The sequence below is a fragment of the Lipotes vexillifer genome, unplaced genomic scaffold (genome assembly GCF_000442215.2).
Source record: "Lipotes vexillifer unplaced genomic scaffold, Lipotes_vexillifer_v1.1 scaffold2225, whole genome shotgun sequence".
NCBI lineage: Eukaryota > Metazoa > Chordata > Mammalia > Artiodactyla > Lipotidae > Lipotes > Lipotes vexillifer.
The window spans coordinates 160,114-182,354 of record NW_006798684.1 but is presented as its reverse complement, the minus strand read 5'-3'; the positions used below and the strand labels follow the sequence as shown (position 1 = coordinate 182,354).

At 40.8% G+C, this 22,241-nt stretch overlaps 1 protein-coding gene across 1 annotated transcript in view; it reads right to left on the bottom strand.

Moving 5' to 3' along the window:
* Positions 1-22,241, bottom strand: part of RASEF (RAS and EF-hand domain containing) — a 71,306-nt gene that overhangs the window by 31,936 nt on the left and 17,129 nt on the right. Inside the window, exons 2-4 of the mRNA XM_007470746.1 lie at positions 9,122-9,268; positions 5,522-5,612; positions 1,583-1,678 (exon numbers count right to left, since the gene is read on the bottom strand). Coding sequence (XP_007470808.1) covers positions 1,583-1,678; positions 5,522-5,612; positions 9,122-9,268 — 334 coding nt within the window. The remainder of the gene's footprint in view (positions 1-1,582; positions 1,679-5,521; positions 5,613-9,121; positions 9,269-22,241) is intronic.

The window sequence follows — 22,241 nt, the reverse complement described above, 5'->3', positions numbered from 1 at the left end:
GGCTTCTCATTGCAGTGGCTTCTCTTGTTGCAGAGCACAGGCTCTAGGTACGTGGGCTTCAGTAGTTGTGGCCTGCAGGCTCAGTAGTTGCGGCTTGCTGGCTCTAGAGCGCAGGCTCAGTAGTTGTGGCGCATGGGTTTAGTTGTTAGCTCTGCGGCATGTGGGATCTTCCCGGACCAGGGCTCGAACCCATGTCCCCTGCATTGTCAGGCGGATTCTTAACCACTGCACCACCAGGGGAGTCCGAAATTGGCACAGTCTTGATAAGGACTCGGGTCTCGTCACTCCTGACTCTTACTGTTCAGGGCCTATTTGGTCTTCATCATATGCTATATGAAAAAACAACTCGGTGTCTCCTCTTGCAAACATTCACTTAGTTTATAGATTTGGATGACACAGAAATAATTGAGGACAGTGACTAGCAGAATCTGTGACTCTAGCATTAAGCAAAGGATTGGTCCATTCAAATTCTGTAATACAAGAATAATATTATGGTCTAATGACCTTTGGAAATCAGATATAAGGTTGATGTTGATAATACTTTTCCAAGAAGGATACTGGGGAGAATTCTTAATAATTCCAGAGGTTTAAATTGCAGTAACCCACAAATGCAGTTAATTGTCACTTAATCTCATTCAGTATAAACACTGGAAGGAGCATTAAAGTTTATCATATGAACAACCAGAGAAGCAAAGTGATGTGCCTAAATTCACAATGCCACTTTTGGGGACGATTATTTTTTAAGTACCCATTTTCATTTTAGCTAAGGTATTTCCATTAGTTATGGAGACCATCCACATGCAGGAAGTGAATCCAGTATTATGCTGGAGCCAATGTGTACCAGCAGGCGAGAGCCTATTTATTTTAAGCATTTCTTCTCAAACTCTGCATTCAGTGATGTCAACTTGGTAGCCTGAAATCGGTAATGGTGGGAATATTTATACCATGAAGATCGGCAAATGCTACAAATGACTCCTCCCTTCCTCCCCTCTCCAGAGCCTGTTGTTAAACATCTACCAGCATACCACTGAGTGAAATGGACCCTAATCATTAGAAACCAAACAGAGCAGAGGTCAAAACCAATCACACCTCTGCTTTCATGTCAACAGGTTCTCTCCCACTTCTTGCTGATCAGCGGTCCTCTAGATCTGGAACTTTCCACAGGGAAGAGAAATATTCATTTCATTTAATAAATATTCACTGAATACATATACCTTGCAGTAAGCTGAGTGTAGGGCTACATGAACAGGAAAGACAGTGTCCCTGCTGTCATAAGCAGACAGTCCACTGGACACGTGGGACTTGAGGGCACTTGGTAAAGACCAAGGAAAGAAAACTGAGGTTTGATGGACAACTGTTCAAGGGACCAGAAATATTTATTAGATCTATGCAGAAGATAGGCTGCCCTTAGAAATAGAAATTACAGGTCTTTAAAAAAAATTCTTGCCAAGGAGTCCAATTTGATTCTGAAATCTGATCTATCCACTGCTTCAATATGATTCCGCATGTTTTTAGTTGCTAAAAATGTAGACACATTGAGATACTGAAAGTATCCCTCAAAGTCCAGCTGCCACAAACCTACCTTTTTGAGTTTCTTTATTGTCACCTGTAGATCTCCCACTTCCGTCTCATACTGACGCCTGAGGTCACTGAGGGCTTCCTCAGCTTTGCGTTTTTCCTGAAAGAAAAGAAAAATGATTTTGTTGATTTAAATAGGTTCCTCAAAATCCTGTAGGTGAGAAACATTTTGTGTCAAACTAAGGCTGACCCCAAGTCTCCTACACAGAGATAGTGAGAAGGTAAAACAGAAGTAACCAAACTTTAGATGCCCAGCACTTCTGGAATGGAAACGTACAAGACTGGAAGAACTGCGGAATCCCACAACCTACATACACACGTAACCAGGGGTGACACCCCTAAGACCACTACTCAACTGTGATAGAGGGCTGCAGCACATCAGTTAACTGGCTAATTAAATACTGCTGTGTTTAATTAAAAGCTATGGCACAATCAAGGGCCCCAGTGCTTGCCTGAATCCTATCATGTCATCAGGACTCAGGAAGGCCTGATGGGTTTACCGTTTTTCCAAGAGTTTACACCTTATCTAAATTCAAACCACATCACCTGTAAATTTCTATGCAAAGTGCTGCCCCATAGGCTGGTACTTCTCATGTGTGTCACCCCTGGTACAGAGAATGGCAAAAGGGCACTCCAGGAGGTCAGGGGCTGCAGCTCCCTTGAGCCCAAATATCTTTCAGTTTCCTTTTTCTCTTAACACATTATGGAATTTAATATCCTATGTTCTGTATTCAAATAAAGTTTTAAGTTTATAACCAGTGGAGTTGAGTGTAATAAGACCTAAATAAATGGAGAATATATCAGGTTTGTGGATTATTCATTATTAACAAGATGCCAAATCTCCCCCAGTTGATCTATAGATGCAATGAAGTCCAGTCAAACCCCCAACAGGTTTTGGGTTTTTGTTGTTGTTGTTTATCAAAATTGACAAGCTGACAAGGAAATTGAGGACCTAAAATAGCCAATACAACTTTGATAAAGAACAAAGCTGAAGAACTAATACTAGACTCATTATGGAACTAATTTAAGACATTATAAAGCAATAATCATCAAGACAATGTAATACCAGCATAAAGATAGACAAATCAATCAATGGAACAGAATGGAGAGCCCAGAAATAAACCCAACACAAATACAGAAAACTGATTTTGGACAAAGTGCAAAGGCAATTCAGCAGAGAACAGATAGTATTTTCAACAAATGGGCTGGAACAATTAGATATGCATATGCAAAAAATATGAACTTTGATCCATACCTTACAAAATAGATCCTAAATGTGAAATCTAAAACAATAAAACTTATAGAAAAAACAGGAGAAAATCTTTGCAACCTTGGGTTACGTGAAGATTTCTTAAATATCAAAAACATATCCGTGGGCTTCCCTGGTGGCGCAGTGGTTGAGAGTCCGCCTGCCGATGCAGGGGACACGGGTTCGTGCCCCGGTGCGGGAAGATCCCACATACCGCGTGAGCGGCTGGGCTCGTGAGCCATGGCCGCTGAGCCTGCGCATCCGGAGCCTGTGCTCCGCAACAGGAGAGGCCACAGCAGTGAGAGGCCTGCGTACCGCAAAAACAAACAAACAAAAAAAACCCAAACATATCCGTGAAAGAAAAAACATATCCATACTGCCCACGTCCACCACTACTTTAAATCTATGATGCATTGGACTTCATAAAAATAAAAAATTTCTACTCTTCAAAAAACACAGTTAGGAGAATGAAAAGATAAGTCAGGAAATATTTATAGATCAGAATATATAAAGGACTCCCCAAACTCAATAATAAGAAAACAAACAACCTAGTTTTAAAAGTGAGCAAAAGATTTTAATAGATGCTTCACCAAAGAAGACGTAAAATGGTTGCCTGACGGGGAGGGGCAAAGAAGGATGGCATGACACAGGGGCATGGAAACCAACAGTATGTGAATGTACCTTTATCTTGATTGTGGTGATGGTTTCTCGGTATATACACATATCCAATCTTATCATATTCTACACTTTGAGTAGGTACAGTTTATTGCATGCCCATTATACCTCAATAAAGCTGTTACAATATATTTTTAAAACCCTAACTGAAACAATGGGATAAACACTCTATGTGCAAGAGGAGTCAAGGTCAGGAAGAGGTGAACGTGGCTAGAGGACTAGGGAAAGGCACTGGGGAGAAGGGGAGACTTTCTTTGATCTTTGCAAAATTTAGGAAAGTGGAGAGGAGTTATCAAGGCAAAAATACCCAGCTGGAGTGAAAGCAGAGCAATGAGCCAGGCCAGAGCTGCGGGGTGAAGAGCTGTGTGTGGGGAGCCAAGGTAAGCCACGCTTAGTGGAGGTGAGTTAGGGAAAACCTTCAGTCAGCATGGATGTGTTATTCCAGAGAGACTAGGAGACTGGGGCAGACTGGCAAATAGGTGTCATCCCAGGGCCAAAGCTGCTCCATTGGCAGCAGTGTGCTGAGGTTTCAGAGACCACATCTGTGCAGTGACTCACCAGCCACTTATGCCATTGCTGTGGAACAGAGAAAGATGCCATGTATTCACCACCCCTGTACCAGAGCCAAGGAAAATGAGGAAGATGGTATAATTAACAAAACATGAAGTGATAAGGGGTAGGGCCATGGTCAGGTATCCATCACCAACAACCAGTTTGGGAAGTGCTTAGCTGGAAGAGGCGGAGATTTGATGACAGAATAACGCATATGCTTGATAAGTGTGTGATGAATGAATGAATGCACAGATTAAATGGATGGAGAGGGAAAAAGGCAGAAGAAAATAGGATGTTACTGTTTCTAGACTAGAAGAAATAAAGCGCTAACAAAAGAATGGGATAATCATTGTAATAAAGCTGGACTATGGACTCTGAGCTATTCACTCTGTGAACATGACTTCCAAACAGTTATTAAATGTGTTATTAAGAGATAAGACAACCGAGAGACCCGAAGGCATACATGTGGTAAAGCAATTTAAGGTGGAAGAATCTGAAAGGACACAAGGTACGCAGAGCACCGGAAAAGAGCAGAACAGCAGTGGCCACGGTGCCCCTACCATGCCTCAGGCACTGCGCTAAGCGCGCATACAGATCGCCAGGCTCGACCCTCCTTAAAGCAGGTAGGTGGCATTATCCCGTCTAAAGTTGGAACAACAAAGGCTCAGAGGTTATGTTATTTTTCCAGTGCCACTTAAGTGAGACAGGGCAGAGCCAGGAGGCAAACTAAGGTCTATTGGATGCCAACACCCAGGCCCTTCTCACTCAATTTTCTGCCTCTCAGAGTTAATGGGGAAAATGAATAGAAAAAAAGGGAATGTTCAACCTGATGTTAGCTACTCAAAGAAATATGTCTATTTTCTGTTTTCAGTAAACATCAATCACCCAAATATATTTCATAAAGGAAAAAGATAATTATTTCTCCTATGGAAATCACTGAAGGTAGCACCCAACTTTCAACTATGAGAGTTCCTATATTGATGAGTAAAAGTATATCCCATTGTAAAACAACACCAAAATTAGCAGAGAGCATTTTAACTTCATTGTAATCTAGATTTAAAGTAGCGGTGGACGTGGGCAGCAAGACAGTGGTATTAAGGGTGGAGCCACCATCCTTTACGAAGGCGGGCTCTGCCTTCTTCAGGCCTCAGCTCTCCTGTCCCCTCTTCACAGAGGCCCCTGACCTCCCAACGCGAAGCAGCCTATCACACATGCCATTTCTTTACTGTGCTTGTTGCCATCTGAAATTAGCCACTTTATTTGATTACTTTCTCTCTCTCTCTCTCTCTCACTCTCCCTCTCTCTACCCCCCACCCCAGCCCCGATAAAACCACCAACACTAACAATGCCCTTGTTGAGAGCGCCTGTGGCAGTCTGGACTTGCTGCACCCAGAGGATGCCCGGTGCCCTGTCCATAAAAGGTGCTCTGAGGATTCGTCGCATGAAGGGGCCATCCCAGAAACTCACGTCTTTCCGTGTCTTGTGTTCTGCAGCCTGAATCCTCTGATCCATTTCCTCTTCCAATTCACTCAACTGCATGGCTGCCTTGTCCTGGGCTCTGAAATTTAAGAGGATGCACACCTTTTCATTATACTCTTGGCCTTGTAACATGAAGAGAAAACTCTGACCTCATCTATTTCAAGCTCTCTATTTTACAGATGAGGAGAAACATACCATTTAAAATAATATTCCCTGTTCCTTCCACATAATAAAATGATGTTGGCAATTCGATCAGTTGGGTGTAAAGGGACATTAAAACTAGATATTAAATAAATGGAATAGATTAAATGGTATTAAACTAGATTGTAGCAAAGAACAGATAAAGATACCAAATTGCTGGGAGGCTCTCAATAAATTCTGAAAACCTTTTTTGCTGTGATGACTGAGCTACAATCCCAGACAAGAAAAGAACTCCATGGCAAAGAGCTGGTTAGATAAAATTTTGAAATTTTATCATATGAAAAACACAATGTTAAATGCTATAGTTAGAAGGGAAAAAAAGAAGAGATCTCAAAAATTATTTCTGATTGGTTCCCTGAAGTTCTAGAATGTAGATATAGTTGCCCTTTAGAAAATTCCTGTTTCTTTTATTAATACAATCAATAAATCATATTTCTCTGGAGGCAGAGACTACTGATCTGCCAAAAAGTTAGAAATGAGAAAATTTCGTTGAGAAGATACCCAGATAGTTTTATTTAGCAGTTGTCTAGTATGGAGACACCTGTCACTTTACAATGACTGAAGCTTCAGATTAAGCCCTAAAAAATTTATTTTTTGTTCTCTCTCAGCTCTGTGTCCAATTATCTAAATTTTCACATGCGTATGTCTTGCCTACTCAACTAGATTGGAAGTGACTTGAAAGCAGCCACCATGAGACTTAGAGTCAATGTACTTGGCCCAATGACATGGTGTTAATAAAAGTAGAAACAGGACCTCAGTAGAAGGCCTCTGTCTTCCAGTCTGATAGCTTCTGCTATACCATCCTACCTGCTTTCAACTTATTTACTCCCTCCCAACACAATTTGTTCATGCATTAATTTAATTTCTACATGAGCTTCCAAACAAGCATTGATGGGTGGAGGGAAGACCTGGAAGTAAAATTCTGAGTGACTTATCACTATTTTCTGCTCCTGTTAACTTCCTCTTCACCTTACAGCCTGCCCGAGGTTACGTTAACCAAGTTTGGACAGTCAGCTAGTTCTGGTTTGTTTACAAACACTTGATGTTTGAAATCTAGGCATTATGTATCTCCACAGCAACTTTCGGGGTTTTTTGGTCAACTCTGGGACTGGGAATAGCTAAGCCACACATCCATTTCTCCCTTTGTTATGACCATTTTTTTCCAGCCATTCCTTCTAGACATCCAGTCCCAGACATCTGGGCATCTGGGACGCCTCCCCAATGTGTTCCTTCTGCCTTTTTCACTTCTGAACAACTCTTTTTTCTTTCTTTCTTATTTTTTTGGGGAGGGGGAGTAAATCAGGGTAGTCTATAATGACACTGTTTGCCCCAGCAATTCCCAATTCCCAGTAAAGCATCTACCATGTTGGCAATGTCCACTTTAACCTTAGTCCAGGGCTCCTACCAGGACACTGGGAACCCCTTCTTCAGGTGCAAGTGTTGAGCGAAAAGACTGAGGCCCTCCCCTAACCAAAAACAGAGGTGGGGACGCATGGTCCTTAGTTAAGGATGTAAGGGAATATTTACAGTAGTCACTTAAACACCTCGGCAAGGTCTCTGCCAGCTCAGAGAGCGGCCTTTAGGAGGCCTTGGGCTTAGGACAGAGCCCGACTTCGGATCCCACCCACAGAGCACAGAAGCTGGGAGGAGAGAAGCACCATCAGCTCCACATCACGTGACGCACTCCGTCCACAGCAGAGAGCGGCCCGGCTGGGAATGAGAGCAGAGGGAAGAGAATGCCATTCTTCTTTCCCTTATGGGTTTACACAGGACTATACTTAGGGGTTTTGTGTGTGTGTGTGTGTGTGTGTGTGTGTGTGTGTGTGTGTGTGAGAGAGAGTGAGAGAGAGAGAGAGGGAGAGAGGGAGAGTGTGTGTGTGTGTGTGTGTGTGTCCCATGTATCTTTGTGTGGGTCTGTGTATATGCACCTGTGTGTGTACAGGGGAGTTAGTGTGTTTTCACAGATATTCACTGGACTCTTTAAAAACTCAGTATGTGTGTCTGCTAGTCACCCCTCAAAGGAGGCCAAATCTGGGGCTCTGATCCACACCCTAGAATGCTCTACAGAAACTGATGATCTGACGACCGCCCTATGATCCCACTGAAAGCCTCTAGCAGGCAAACTTGAGGGAAAAGATTGGAGTCAGGAACTGAAAATGTTCACTTAAAAACTGCCTGTGTGGGCTTCCCTGGTGGCACAGTGGTTGAGAGTCTGCCTGCCGATGTAGGGGATACGGGTTCGTGCCTTGGTCCGGGAAGATCCCACATGCCGCGGAGCGGTGGGCCCATGAGCCATGGCCACTGAGCCTGCGCGTCTGGACAGTCCTATTTAGCATCAGTGTTCTAAAACATTTTCTCTTCTGTATTTTAATTACTTCACAGGGTCAGCTAGATAGTTTTATCATCATGTGGAGGGAAAGAATAGAGAGAGAGGAATGGCCTTCACCTGCCCCCATGCAAATGGGGGGCATCCTATGAAAGGGGCCGTATACAAGTTCTGGGCAGAGACCAGGGCAGTGCACAGCACACTGGTAGCTGCTGGCGGCAGAGCACATGGAGGTGAGAAGCATCTGTGGGGCAGAACACCCAGGACTTGTGACAAACAAAATGCCCTCTCTCCCAATATATGCCAAAGGCGTGTGGCCTTCCAGGGAACAAAGAGGCTGATGTTTGGATTGCAACACATATAAATACTTTTTTGGCACTGGGTTGCTGTTGAAACCAATAAGATATCCTATGTAAGCCAGCTGTGCCTTATATAAACTGTATGAGAGTAAGGGTTCAACAGTTTTTAGGCTTTCAGGTCAAGCTGGTGAGGAGGGTTAGAGAGAGGGAAAGAAACACTGCTGAGTACCCAACATGTGGTAGGCCCAGTGCCAAGTGCTTCACCCAAGCCTCACTATGAGGTCTCCACACCCCGAGGATGTGAATATTTACAGCCTTGTTTGTAAATACTTTTCATCCAGAGAGGCAGAAGCTGAGACTCAGGGAGATTAAGTAACCTGCCCAAAGTCACTCTTCTGTCGGTGACAAGGCCAGGCTTCAAATGGAGTCTGCCTGCCTCTCTGGATGAAAAGTATCCTGTATGTTTCAAGTGGCTGGATATAAGATAACGAATCTCTTTGAACTGTTCTATATGGCATCACAGGCCTTGAAGGGTTTATATGATAGGATCATGGGGACCTGCTGATGGATTGCTGGCTGACCCTACAAAGTACTGTCTGACTCAGCTTCCCTCATGCTGCCTTAGTTTAGAAAGCTCCAGATTCCTCAGGTTCGGGTTGTCCCCCCATACCATATGATAATGCAGTTCCGTCTTTGTGCCACTTGGTCAGAGAGCCAGTTAAAGGACCCCTTCTGCCACTTAGACAGGAAAGACTACAATACCTCTTCACTGCAATGGCCAGGTTTTCCATTTCTGTGCTTTGAAGTTTGATCTCACGGATAAAATTCTTTATAACACGTTCATACGGCTGAATTAGTCTTGGCTCCACGAGGTTGATGTTTTGATACAAGGTACTAACTTGCTCTTTTCTGCCAAAAAAATTAGATTAAAAATTAAATAAAACCGAGTAAAAAAAGTCAAAATTTCAGAATATTTTTTAGGAAAGAGACACATAAGAACCAATGAAGAAAAATGTAACAAAAGAATGACCAGAATGGAGGGAAGACAGCAGTCGGAGATGCTACTGCACTATTCTTCATATTATTATATTTTTAACAGTGGAACAGCAACTTCATTTTTTCCCCCAGCTTTATTGAGATATGACTGACAAATAAAAATTGTACATGTTTAGGTTGTACAGCGTGATTTTTCAAGGTGTACAATGTGACGATTTAATATTAGAAGGTGGAGGCCAGTGAGGGCAGTGGACATGCATTTTTTTGGATTTTTTTTGTCACTGCTGGTTTTTTTTTCTTTCATAGTTAAATAGATTTACAGAAAAAAAGTTAGGTAGCAAACTAATTACTTAATAATATGTTCCACCAATCCCTATAAGACATACTTCAGACTTTATGATCATAAAAGTACATATACCTATTGTTTTATAGTCAGTTAAAAATTATTTCATATATATTATATTTATATGTGAGAATCCTCATACTTGTTATTATTAACATTTGTAAAAGACAAATATTTCAGAGTCATTTCAAAAGAAAACCTGGTAAGACTGGGCAGCTGTTCTGCTAAGGGATAAAGGAGTGAGTCAGTGAGGCTGGTGGTGTCCTTGACTCAAGTTTGGGAGCTGATGTTCTGAGTGATACAGAGATAAGGCCATGTGAAGACACAGTCAGACCGCCGTTGACAAGCCAGGAAGAGAGGCTCTCACCTCCAACCCTGCCAATACCTTGATCTCAAACTTCCAGTCTCCAGAATTGTGAGAAAATAAATCTCTGTTGTTTAAGCCACCCAGTCTGATATCTGTTATCAGAAATACCTAGGCAACCATAGCAAACAGTGAAAATTTCCAAGGTCACATAGTGACTGAGTGGCAGAATTGGGATTCAAACTCAGTCTGATACTGCAGATCACACGGTTAACCATTACATTATATTGCTTCCCAGTGGTGTTAAACATCTGAACCTTGGCAGAAGAAATGGGATTCAAAATCATTACACAGAACTATGAAACACTTCAAAATGTAAGGTATATATTAACCCAAAGCTTATTTAGGCATGGCCCTGAGGTGTGTCCACGTAGCTATAAACTCTCCCAGCTTTTCTCTTAAAAATAAACTGCTTGGGGCTTCCCTGGTGGCGCAGTGGTTGAGAGTCCGCCTGCCGATGCAGGGGACACGGGTTCATGCCTCGGTCTGGGAAGATCCCACATGCCGTGGAGAGGCTGGGCCTGTGATCCATGGCCGCTGAGCCTGCGCGTCCGGAGCCTGTGCTCCGCAACGGGAGAGGCCACAACAGGGAGAGGCCCACGTACCGCAAAAAAATAAATAAAAATAAAAAATAAACTGCTTGATGTGTGCAGAGGCCAATTATGATTGAAAAGAACTGCTTAACTGAAATATTATTAATAAACCTGCAGGAATAAGTCACTTTATTTGGTGATATAAGACACAGAAAGTTGCCATCATCCTTCCTGTCAGAGCTGAGTACAAATATTGGCTACAGTAGTGAGCCATATTTATTAAGGAGCAGCAAAAAAAAAAAAAACAACTCTACTCTTACATTGTCCCATGTAATTTCAACGTACAACAGGATCATTAACTTCCTTGCCTTTTGTCATTTGCTGACCATCAGCGGTATACAAAGCATAAAAACTTTCTCATTAATAGGGACCTGCCTGTCAAGGATTGCCATTAAGATACTGTCACCAAGAGTCCTTGTTTCTTGGCTAACTGCACAGCAATAAAATGTTCAGAAGTAGATGTCTCCAAAAATTCCCTTAATTTCTGAAAATTTCTAAAATAAGAAAAGAACATAATGATTGTAAATTCTCTTGAGTCCTTTGCTGGTCCTGGTATTACACAGAATTTCAGGAATAGTTTACAGTGAAGTGTACAAATAGATTAATTATAGAAAATGTCTGCCACTAGTAGGAAATAAGTTACATGGTTAACTGTTGTGTCAGAGACTAGCTGGATACTCATCTATGCTGCTTTTTATAGGGCACACAGGGGAGAACTGACTCCTCAGAACCCTGGGCAGGTAGGTTGGAGCCATGTGACTAGTTGTGGCCAATGGAATGAGAGCAGAAATGATGTGTTTGCCACTTCCATACTTGGCCCCTAAAATCCTTTGTAAGATCCTCAGCTCTTATGCATTCTCATTATCCCTCTCTCATACCTATTTCTCTCTCTCTCTCTCTCTCTCTCTCTCCCTTCTCCCCCCAGCCCTCTCCTTCTCTGCCTCCCTCCTCATTTCCTCATCCTCATGGCTGAAGTGAAAAACTCCAATATGGTGAAACCATGTGATGAAATATGTTTGGATCACCACACAGAGGGAAACTGCTTGGGAAGGATGCCTGACCACATCAATCTTCCCAATATAAGAGAAAGAAATGTTTGTATTTTGGAGAGCCTAAGGCTTGGAAGTTCTTTGTAAAACTCAACTTGAACTTAAAAAGTTGGCGTCATACTTTCCTAATTTGTTTTTTTAATCATCACCCTCCAGATTAAATTACTTTCTTACCTCCTTCCTTGATAGCTTCAATATTGAATAAATAATAAAACTTCTATGACCAGGGTGAGTCTTTACTGCCACCATCCATTCTCTTTTTGGGAAATAAAAGCCTATTCTGAAGCATTCATATAGTGAAGCAGACATTTATTAAGCACCTTACATATGCAGTCCCAGCAGTGATCTCAGCTTTTAAATGTACTATTCACTTAATCCTGACAACAGCCTTATGAAGAAGTTATCACTAGTATCCTATTTACCACAGAGGAAACTGAGGTCGAGAGAGGTAAGTATCATTCTGGTATCAGAGCTAGGATTCCAATTCAGCCCATCTGGCTCCAGGGGAACTAGCTCTTCATACCAAAAGTAAGTGCTAATCTGCTTTTCAGGGGTCCCAAGTGCATGTCCCCATTTAAAAAACTTTGATGTACCAAGAGTTTTGGAAAATTATTTTAGAGGATAGGTATTATTGCTACAAGCACCATCCACATTACAAAGGGACTCCTCTAACGAATGAAGGCACAACTAACATTAAGATGAGATAATCTGATCAATTCTTATTTACCTAAAGCTATTTGGGGAAAGCACTACTGTACACAGTGAGGCACACTCCCTTCTCCCCCTCCTTTTGTCTGCTTGGTTCATTCAGTCCTTATCTGTGAAACTAGAGAACCATCTGGATTATGCCTAGACACTGCAATGGAGTGCACGTGGTGATTTTCACACTGGATGCAAAAAACAAAACAAAAACAAAAAATATTTTATCTTAACAAGATAATACGTGGTCCCTCTATGTAAGATTTAAATGCTGTGCCCTGTACAGGCAGCTAAACACCTATGGATTCCTCAGCTCAACAGACTGGGTGCCATCACTTGCTACCAAGACAGTCTTTTTGTTCTGCTCCCGAGATTACAGGAGTCACCAGTCTCTCCCAGTGTCCTTGCTCCTGACGTCAAAGGTTAAACAAGCAGACCACACAGTGCTGCACACACAGCTTTGTTTTCTCCTGACCCTTACCCAGGGTGGTGCCTCTGGGTGCTGAAAAGGGTGCCCGGTAGTGACAAGACTTAAGTCCAGGGCCTCATATAAGACAACTATGCTTGGATTCACAAATACCATGCAAACCTGTTTACAGGTGTACCAGACAAATACTGGGTAAAGATTAAGGGTCAGGTCATGCACGTTAGTCAGCCAAGATGAAAAACAGTCTCTGCTTCTGTTCGGAGAGAGCCACTCATGCTAAAAATAATCTAATTTATATCTTAAGGAAAGAGATCAAATGAAATGAGAAAGACACACCCTGGATTACCAACTGGTTTTAGATCTGAGCCTCTTCATCTTTTTGTTCAATAAATTACAAGATGATTTGTTTGAAAGACAGTGATAATGGCAAACTGCTGATGAAAAATTCACAACTTAAAAAGTTTAAATGATCCCTGGGAAATAAGCATTGTAAATTGCAAATATTCTCACCGAAGCTGAGAGATAAATTACCTGAATTTAGGAGGAAAAAAATAGGTGTAATTAAGATTGGTAGGGCTTCCCTGGTGGCGCAGTGCTTGAGAGTCCGCCTGCCGATGCAGGAGACGCGGGTTCGTGCCCCGTTTCGGGAAGATCCCACATGCCGCGGAGCGGCTGGGCCCGTGAGCCATGGCTGCTGAGCCTGCGCGTCCGGAGCCTGTGCTCCGCAAATGGGAGAGGCCACAACAGTGAGAGGCCCGCATAACGCAAGAAAAAAAAAAAAAAAGATTGGTAAAAATTTTAAATGTCACACACTTCCACAGGATTTACATTTTACTTAGAAGAGCACATATTTATCTATGTTTATGTATTTGTAATGTAGTAAGGCCAGTATTTAGAATGCCTGGACGCCTCTGGTCTCAGGACACCCCTGGGAAATAGTCAAGTGCAGACAACATCATCCCAGGCTAAAGAACACGGTGACCCAGTAAGGTTGGTAGGAAAATTGGCCCTTAGATTCAAAGTTTTGCTGCTTTAAGCACTGAAATAGAGAGCTAACCAATTTATTCAAACTGTAAGTTACATATATCTAAAACCCTAAATGGTTCTCTGTGGACAAAAGCAAATAGTATTCAATGTCTACATCATCCTACACTAGGGATGGCTGGAAGAAAACTGACACTATGATCCTAATGTCTGAGCATGGGAAATTAAATATCCAGGCAATCCAAAGGGCACTATGTTAGATCCTGGAAATAAAATGCTAAGAAACATACCGAGTACCTTCCCTCATTAGGCTCACCATGAAGATTAAGTCCAAGATGCTCTGATAGCATACAGCAGGTGAACATGACCGAGCCTTGCAGTATGATGACCTGAAAGATGAGTAGATGCCAACTAGGCAGAAGTGGGGTGCGGGTGGCCTGTTCCAGGATCCAATAACCAACCATAGGTTGAGGGGTTTGAGGGCAGGGGAGGGGCCGGCAGCAGTTCCTGTAAATGGAAGAAGCTGATGAGGCTGAGGAGCTTAGAGTGGGGGAGGGACCAGCAGCATCAGATTGGGGGAGAAGTTAGCAAGAGCCAGATGACTGCACAGAGCCTGAAAGCACTGTAAAGACATGGGAGAGGAGCAGTTATTCTGAGAGGGTGGTAAGGTGCTGGAAGGTTTAAAGGAAGAGACAACATGATCAAGTGTACATCTTAACCATTCTCAACTTCTCAAAGTTTTGGCTGCAGCAGAGAATTAAGTGAAGGATTTTGAAACAGGTTTGCAGATAGGAAGGTAAATCTAAGTCTACTGTAATTTAATCCAGAAATGTGGGACTTCAGGAGTTTTCACTAGCTTCTACTTTCCTTTATTATAGAATGTGTAAAATTATAGACAACTAAAATCTTATCATATAGACAGATCAATGAAACAGAGAGCCCAGAAACAGACCTACATAAATATAGTCATTGACAAAGGACCAAGGACAACACAGTGAAGCAAAGACAGTCTTTCAACAAATGGTGCTGGTACAACTGGATAACCACATGGCAAAATAATGAACCTAGACACAGATCTTACACCCTTCATAAAAACTAACTCAAAGTGGATCACAGATATGAATATAAAATGCAAAGTTATCATACTCCTAGAAGATAAGCCTAGGAGAAAACCTAGATGGCCTCAGATAGGGCGATGCCATATTAGATATAACACCAAAGGCATGATCCATGAAAGACATAATTGATAACCTAGTCTTCATTAAAATTAAAAACTGCTCTGCAAAAGACAATGTCAAGAGAATGAGAGGATAAGCCATAGACTGGGAGAAAATATTTGCAAAAGACACATCTGATAAAGGACTGTTATCCAAAATATAAAAAGAACTCTTAAAACTTAACAATAAGAAAAACAAGCTGATTACAAAATTGGTCAAAGACCTTAACTGACACCTCCCCAAAGAAGATATACAGATGGCAAGTAAGCATAAAAAGGATGCTCTATAAAAATTAATAAAAAAGCAACTATACTCCAATAAAAATTAATGAAAAAATATAGTCTACATCATATGTCATCAGGGAAACAGAAATTAAAACAACAACAAACTATCACTACACACCTATTACAATGGCGAAAATCCAGATCACTGACAACACTAAATGCTATTGAGGATGTGGAGCAACAGGAACTCTCATTCATTGCTACTGGGCATGCAAAATAATACAGCCACTTTGAAGACAGTTTGGCAAATTTTAATAAAACTAAGCATTCTTTTACCATATGATCCAGAAATTGTGTTCCTTGGTATTTGCCCAAAGGAGATGAAAACTTATGTCCACACAGATGTTTATAGCAGATTTATTCATAATTGCCAAAACTTGGAAGTGACCAAGATGTCCCTTAGTAGGTGAATGGATTTTAATAAACTGTGGTATATCCAGACAATGGAATATTATTCAGCATCCAGACAATGGAGTATTTTTCAGCACTGGAAAGAAATATGCTATCAAGCCATGAAAAGGCATGGAGGAACTTTAAATGCATATTACTAAGAAAAAGAAGCCAATCTGAAAAGACTACATACTTTATGATTCCAACTACATGACATTCTGGAAAAGGAAACACTTGGGGACAGTAAAAATATCATTGGTTGCCGGAGCACAGAGGATTTTTAAGGCAGTGAAATACTTTGCATGATACTATAATGATGGCTACATATCATTGTACGTTTGTCCAAATCCACAGAATATACAACAGCAAGAGTGAACCCTAACGTAAAGTAAGGAATTGGGGTGATAATGATGTGAAAATGTAGGTTCATCAATTTGAACAAATGTACCACTCTGGTGGGAGTTGCTGATAATGGGGAGGCTGTGCATGTGTGGGAGCAGGTGGTGTATAGGAAATCTGTGTACCTTCCTCTTAATTTTGCTGTGAACTTAAAACTGCTCTAAAAAAATAAAGTCTTTTTAAAATCTGATAGTTTATTTCTCTTTGGGAATAAGGATAATGAGTATATTCCTGTTCAGGTGACACCAACTGATCTTTTTAGCTGCCCTGAAAAAACCATACTGTCATTTAGTCAGTTGAGGGGGAAAGGCTTAGCCTCTTTCCCCCTTACAAGTTAAGTGAAAATGAATGATTTCAAAATGTACTCTTATTACATAGTACACATACTTTCAGAATAAACCTCAACTGAATGGAAAATAAATTCCAACAGCCAAAATCCAGCTGTGCTGCTAGAACAGGGCAGCATCAGTTCTCTTTTGGAGGTTCAAGTCTTGCTTTTCAGACAGGATGTACCTCTGCCCACTAACAGCCTCACACTGGCCGCCTGTTTATCACAGCAGGTTTTATTCTTCATTAACTCACTTACAGAATGGTGATCTGGCTCTCCCTTCTAGAGAAAACAAACAATGATTTATTCAACCTGGTCCCACTACCCCACAGACTGGGAAACAAGCAATCCAGTGGCCTGGGCTTTTCTCAGCCGTTTTGCTGCTGCTGAGTCAGAGGATGATCTAGTTCAGGTAACCAACCACTGTTGCCTACTCCAGGACCCCCAGCCCGAATACATCTCCTGCGGGTAAAATTCCTCCTGGATTCACGTCACCCTGAAAAAATATTTTACTTGCCTAAGTACTTATTTGGGAAACATTTCCCAAAAGGTTTTAAAATGGAAACTTCCTGGAAGGTGAGCATGTTAACTAGATTTATGCAAAGTCTAGAAACATTTCAAATTGCAAATTGCTTCCTATTTAAAAATCACTGAAATTTAGTTACTGGGAGTTTGCCAATGGAGGGAGGAAGACAGAGCCAGCAAGAGGCACTGTGCTGAAGGTTTAAGGATGGCACACTCGAAACAGCTGAGGGCTCCTGAAGCCAGGAAGGAGGAGTGCACGGGGTAAGTGTAATGGCCTGGCTAAATTCACATGCTTCCTCAGCACATCCTGGGCCTTGTGAAAAACACTTAACCTCTTGAGCTCCAGTTTCCTCAGTTATAAAGTGGGTCTAGTACTTGAACCTACCACGAAATGTGAGGATTAACCCAACTGGAGCACAGACAGCAGTGCAAGGCATGCTGTAGGTAACTGATAAACATTAGCCATTGTCACGCCTCCTCTCGACTCCTCTACCCCAATGAGTTAGAGAGAAGTAGGTGGTTATCTCCTGTCTGCTTCTATGTTGTGTATTGGAAAAGGGCTGAAAGGAAGAAAGCCGTGTGGCGTGGAAGCCCCTTGGACTGAAATGTTGTCTTATGGGGCCAGGGCAGGTGAAACTGAAAAGTGAGAGTTGGGTCACGCTTGAGGTCAGTCTGCAAAGCTTATATAGTCCAGGGGTCAGTAAACCTTTTCTTTAAAGCACCAGATATAAAATACTTACCATCTCTGTTGCAACTACTTAACTCTGCCATTGTAGCATGAAAGCAGCCATAGGCAACAATCAGCGAATGAGCTTGGTTGTGCTCCAATAAAACTATTTACACAAACAGGCAGAGGGCCAAATGGGCCTTATTTTGATCCCTGTTATAGTCTATTAGCATAATGCCCTGAGCACAGGAATGGGGATGGGGCAATGCAGACCTAACCCTTCTGTACCCAGGAACACAGGCCTTTGCTCTCACCCTGTCCCTAGGTCCATATCAAATTTTTTCATTTATGGACATCACATTATCAATGTGCTTATATATGTAGACAGTGGGCAGGTATATGTGGGAATATGTGTCTTTATTTCAGAGTTCTTACCTTATAATGCACATTCACTCTCCCAATATTTCTATCAATTTACCTTGAGTCAAGTTAAATGTAGGCATTTAATCTAGTAATGTTAGTGCAACTATGTGTATTATAGTTATTTTTCACTGAAAATTTCTATTTGGGCAGGAAAGATAGGGGTTGGGGAGAAAATAAAGAGTGCCATATCAGTTTCTATGCTAAATTTTCCCTTTAGACGACATCTATCACCTTCCCAGGTTTGTCAGGAACAATTCCAATTTAAGCCTGTTGTCCTTTAGCATTTATCCAGAATTTCCCCTTTTCTGTAATCAGAAAGTTGCATTAACAGGTAGTAACTCTTATTAAACTGTGTACTAGCTATACATTAAAGGTTTTCTTAAGCATTAAAGTTATTAACAGCTGCATTAAAATAAGCCAGGGTGAGTTAGTGGATGTGCGCTTTTTACCTTCAGCGTTCGCCTGGTAGCGTGATACATTTGTGCAGTGAAAAGACTTCTCACTAATGTGCTGCTAAATCAGAAGACAATCAGTGATAAACCCATCTCTCCTTTCCTGACTCTCTCTAGACACAATGTAACTAAGACTTTCCTTTCAGGAGCAGGAAACAGGAATACTCACCGATAAAACAAATTAAGCTTGGACAAGAGAAGCTGGAGACAGATAACTCCTATGGGTCTCGATGGTGATGGAGAAAGATGGAGGGGTCTGACCTGTGGGCCACCTGGAAAACCAGCCAGTTGTGCTGCTACCCGCAGATAGATGCACAGTGCTGCCGGGCAGCCATCCGGCCACATCAATGGGAAATTAGGAAATTACAGGCACAGTGTACAGGAAATAGGTACCGAAAACACAAGTTGGAGAGTCCTGCCACAGAGCAATAGAAAGTAACTAGAATGTTTTCACTACTGTGATTTAACCATTTTTAGTGTGGTTTAAATGTATAACCAGTTATTTTACTGGATGGTAATGCTTTTACATTTTGCAGTAAATCCTTTTAGCAGCAATGACCCCACAAGACAAACAAAGATGCATGCTTAGTAAAAAGTTCAGTACCAAATTTCCTTTCCTCAAGAATGATGGTGATAACCGTGTAACTTGCTTGAAATATTTAACTGTCACAGCCAACAGGAGCCTCAGGAGACATGACAACTAAGTATAATGTGGTGTCCTGGTGGAATGATGGAACCAAAAAAAGGATATTAGGGAAAAACTGAGGAAATCTGAATAAAGTATGGAATTTAATTACTAATAATGTATCAATATCATTTCATTAATTTTAACAAATTACTACACCAATGCAAAATGTTAAAAATGAGGGAAAGTGGGTGCAGGTTATATAGGAACTCTCTGTACTATCTTCACAATTTTTCTGTAAACCTGAAAACATTCTTTAAAAATAGGCTTATTAAAAAAAAGTTTGTCAGCATTTATCCTCCACTATAGTGAATGAGAGTGATATCATTAACCACATGAACCAGAAGACACAAATCTCCTGAAGAAGCATCAGCATCTACATCTTTTAAATTTATATTCTGTACCAAAATAAAATGAAGTTGAAAAGGCCTACAATTTTGAAGCATCTAAGTATGGGAAAACATTCAAAGGAGTCATAAATGGAGACAATTTATTTGACAAGTCTTGTCTTATAAAAGCTAAGAAACTTGTCAAAGTATTTGTCAAAGAAAGTACTTTGAAGGGAGGCAAAAACAGAACTTGTGACAATCAAGGGCTGAACTATTTACAAAAGTCGATATTCATACATGTCAGTACCAAAAAAAAATTGAGAATATCCTCTGTTTAGTAGGATCTGCTCTAAGCTTATCACAGAATTTGCTCTTGACGTGCTCTTCAGCCCTTGTACACAGAATAATTTTCTTAATTAAAAACATGACCCACAGAGAAGAGTCAATTGCTGATGTCGACAATTTCAAACTTAATAATCATAAAATGTAACTCCAAAGAAGATTACAAGCAATTTTATGGAGGAAAAAAGCATAATAAGACCACATTGGAAAAAATACATATTCTTCAGAAAAGTATTAGAGATAGATGAATAAGCAATAGATTAAAATACTTAAATATTTTCCAAAACTACTCTGCTTTGAAATTTTTAAATGTTCACATATTTATTAAAAGATTTTCTTTGCACTAATGTACCTAAAAATTTTTATATATTTTAGAAATAACTTTATTTTTTATTTATTAAAAGTTTTTTATATTGAACTGTTTTATAGGACCATATATATAATAAAAGCAATTTTTCAGACAAAATAATATAACAATAATATTAGATAATTTTAAGTATATTAGTTCTCATTTTATTCATAGGAAAATTCTGGTTTGGAGAACCAATTTTACAGCCACTCTACTTTCCTATCTCATTTCCTTCAAACGTCCCATCTTCTAAACACTCTTAGGTGCTCACTGTCCTCAAATATTTTGCACAGTGCCCAACACACAATACATAAATTTTCAAAAAAGGAGACAAATATGTTATCTTGGTTGATTTCAAATTATCCCATTCCTTAACTTTTTTTTTTTTTTTCAATTTTTGAGACTGAAAAGAGTTGGGAAACAACTTTACCTCTCCCTAGTCAAAGAATATTTTAATTTTACTCTCTGATCAAAACCAAAACTTTCTGTAACTCCTATCTAGAAATCAAACTCTGCACATCAGTCAAGGCTCTCTCAAAAGTTGCCTCTTCCATGAAGCCTGCTCTGAATGATTCAACCACAAGAAATCCTTCCCATGCCACATTTCATCTGAAGCTCTCTGTACTGAGTTTTTTGTGGATGTTTTATCTTCCCAGTTACCCTATCAGTCTCCACATCCCTTGCAGCACCCAGAGATCTGACCAGCAACAGATCCTGCATTATGAATGAATGAGGCCAGAGCCTAGGGAAGGCGGACACAGTGCAGGGTGGAGTGGAGAAGGTGGAGCTTTGTACTGGATCTGAGGCAGGCTAAGGACTCTGTCTCACGGAGGGTAAAGAAGACAGTGGTGAGGAGGGAGCAGATGAGCCTTGCTGGGCACAGGGGCAGGAAGGAGACAAACTGGTATATCTGATTGCCAAGCTGAAAAGGGTCAATTCCCTTCACAACACAGTGAGAAAGGAGAGATTCTAGAAGCACACCGGGTTGCATCTAAAATCTACATGCAAAGGGCATACACTCCTCTTCAACCTGCTGGCTGCCTTTTGCCTTGATTTAATTTTCCCCTTTCTCCTTTCACACTGTTTCCAACAGGGAAGCAGCCAATATTTGCTATATAACATACACTTAGAAAGCTGAAGAGAGTCAAAAATCGTCACCTGGAGAAAATGTCCTGTGGGGATTTCTAACTAATATTTCTGATACACAGAGACCCCTTCCTTTTCTTCCCCTTCAGATTTGTGTGTTTGTGGGTTGAGGATGCTGAAATCAGAACTCCATCCAAGCTAAATGGCTAAAACAATATGGTGAATCCTAAATATATTTCAATAATAAATTAGGATGCATTTTAAACAAAATAATGCTTAAGTTTATAAATATTATTATATATATGTGAGTTCTAAAAACAAATTAAATCACATGATTTTATGAAGATCAACATGGACTTATTAAAATACTGCATTACATAGATAACCCATCACCAGCTTCTATAGAAGATAAGCATTTGCTTGTCTTTCTAAAATCTCCCAAAGACTTCTTACTATATACCACAGAAACATGAGTACCAGCAAAGAACTAATTTTCTCTCCTAAAATGAGGATATTCTGGGATATAAGTGAATTCTATCTGTTCACTCAGCAGTAAACTTTTTTTCAATTTAACTTCTTTATTGGAGTATAATTGCTTTACAATGTTGTGTTAGTTTCTGCTGTATAACAAAGTGAATCAGCTATACGTATACATATATCCCCATATCTCCCCCCTTTTGTGTCTCCCTCCCACCCCTCTAGGTGGTCACAAAGCACCGAGCTGATCTCCCTGTGCTATGCGGCTGCTTCCTACTAGCTATCTATTTTACATTTGGTAGTGTATATATGTCAATGCCACTCTCTCACTTCATCCCAGCTTACCCTTCCCCCTCCCCATGTCCTCAAGTCCATTCTCTACGTCTGCGTCTTTATTCCTGTCCTGCCCCTAGATTCATCAGAACCATTTTTTTTTTTAGATTCCATATATATATGTTAGCATACGGTATTTGT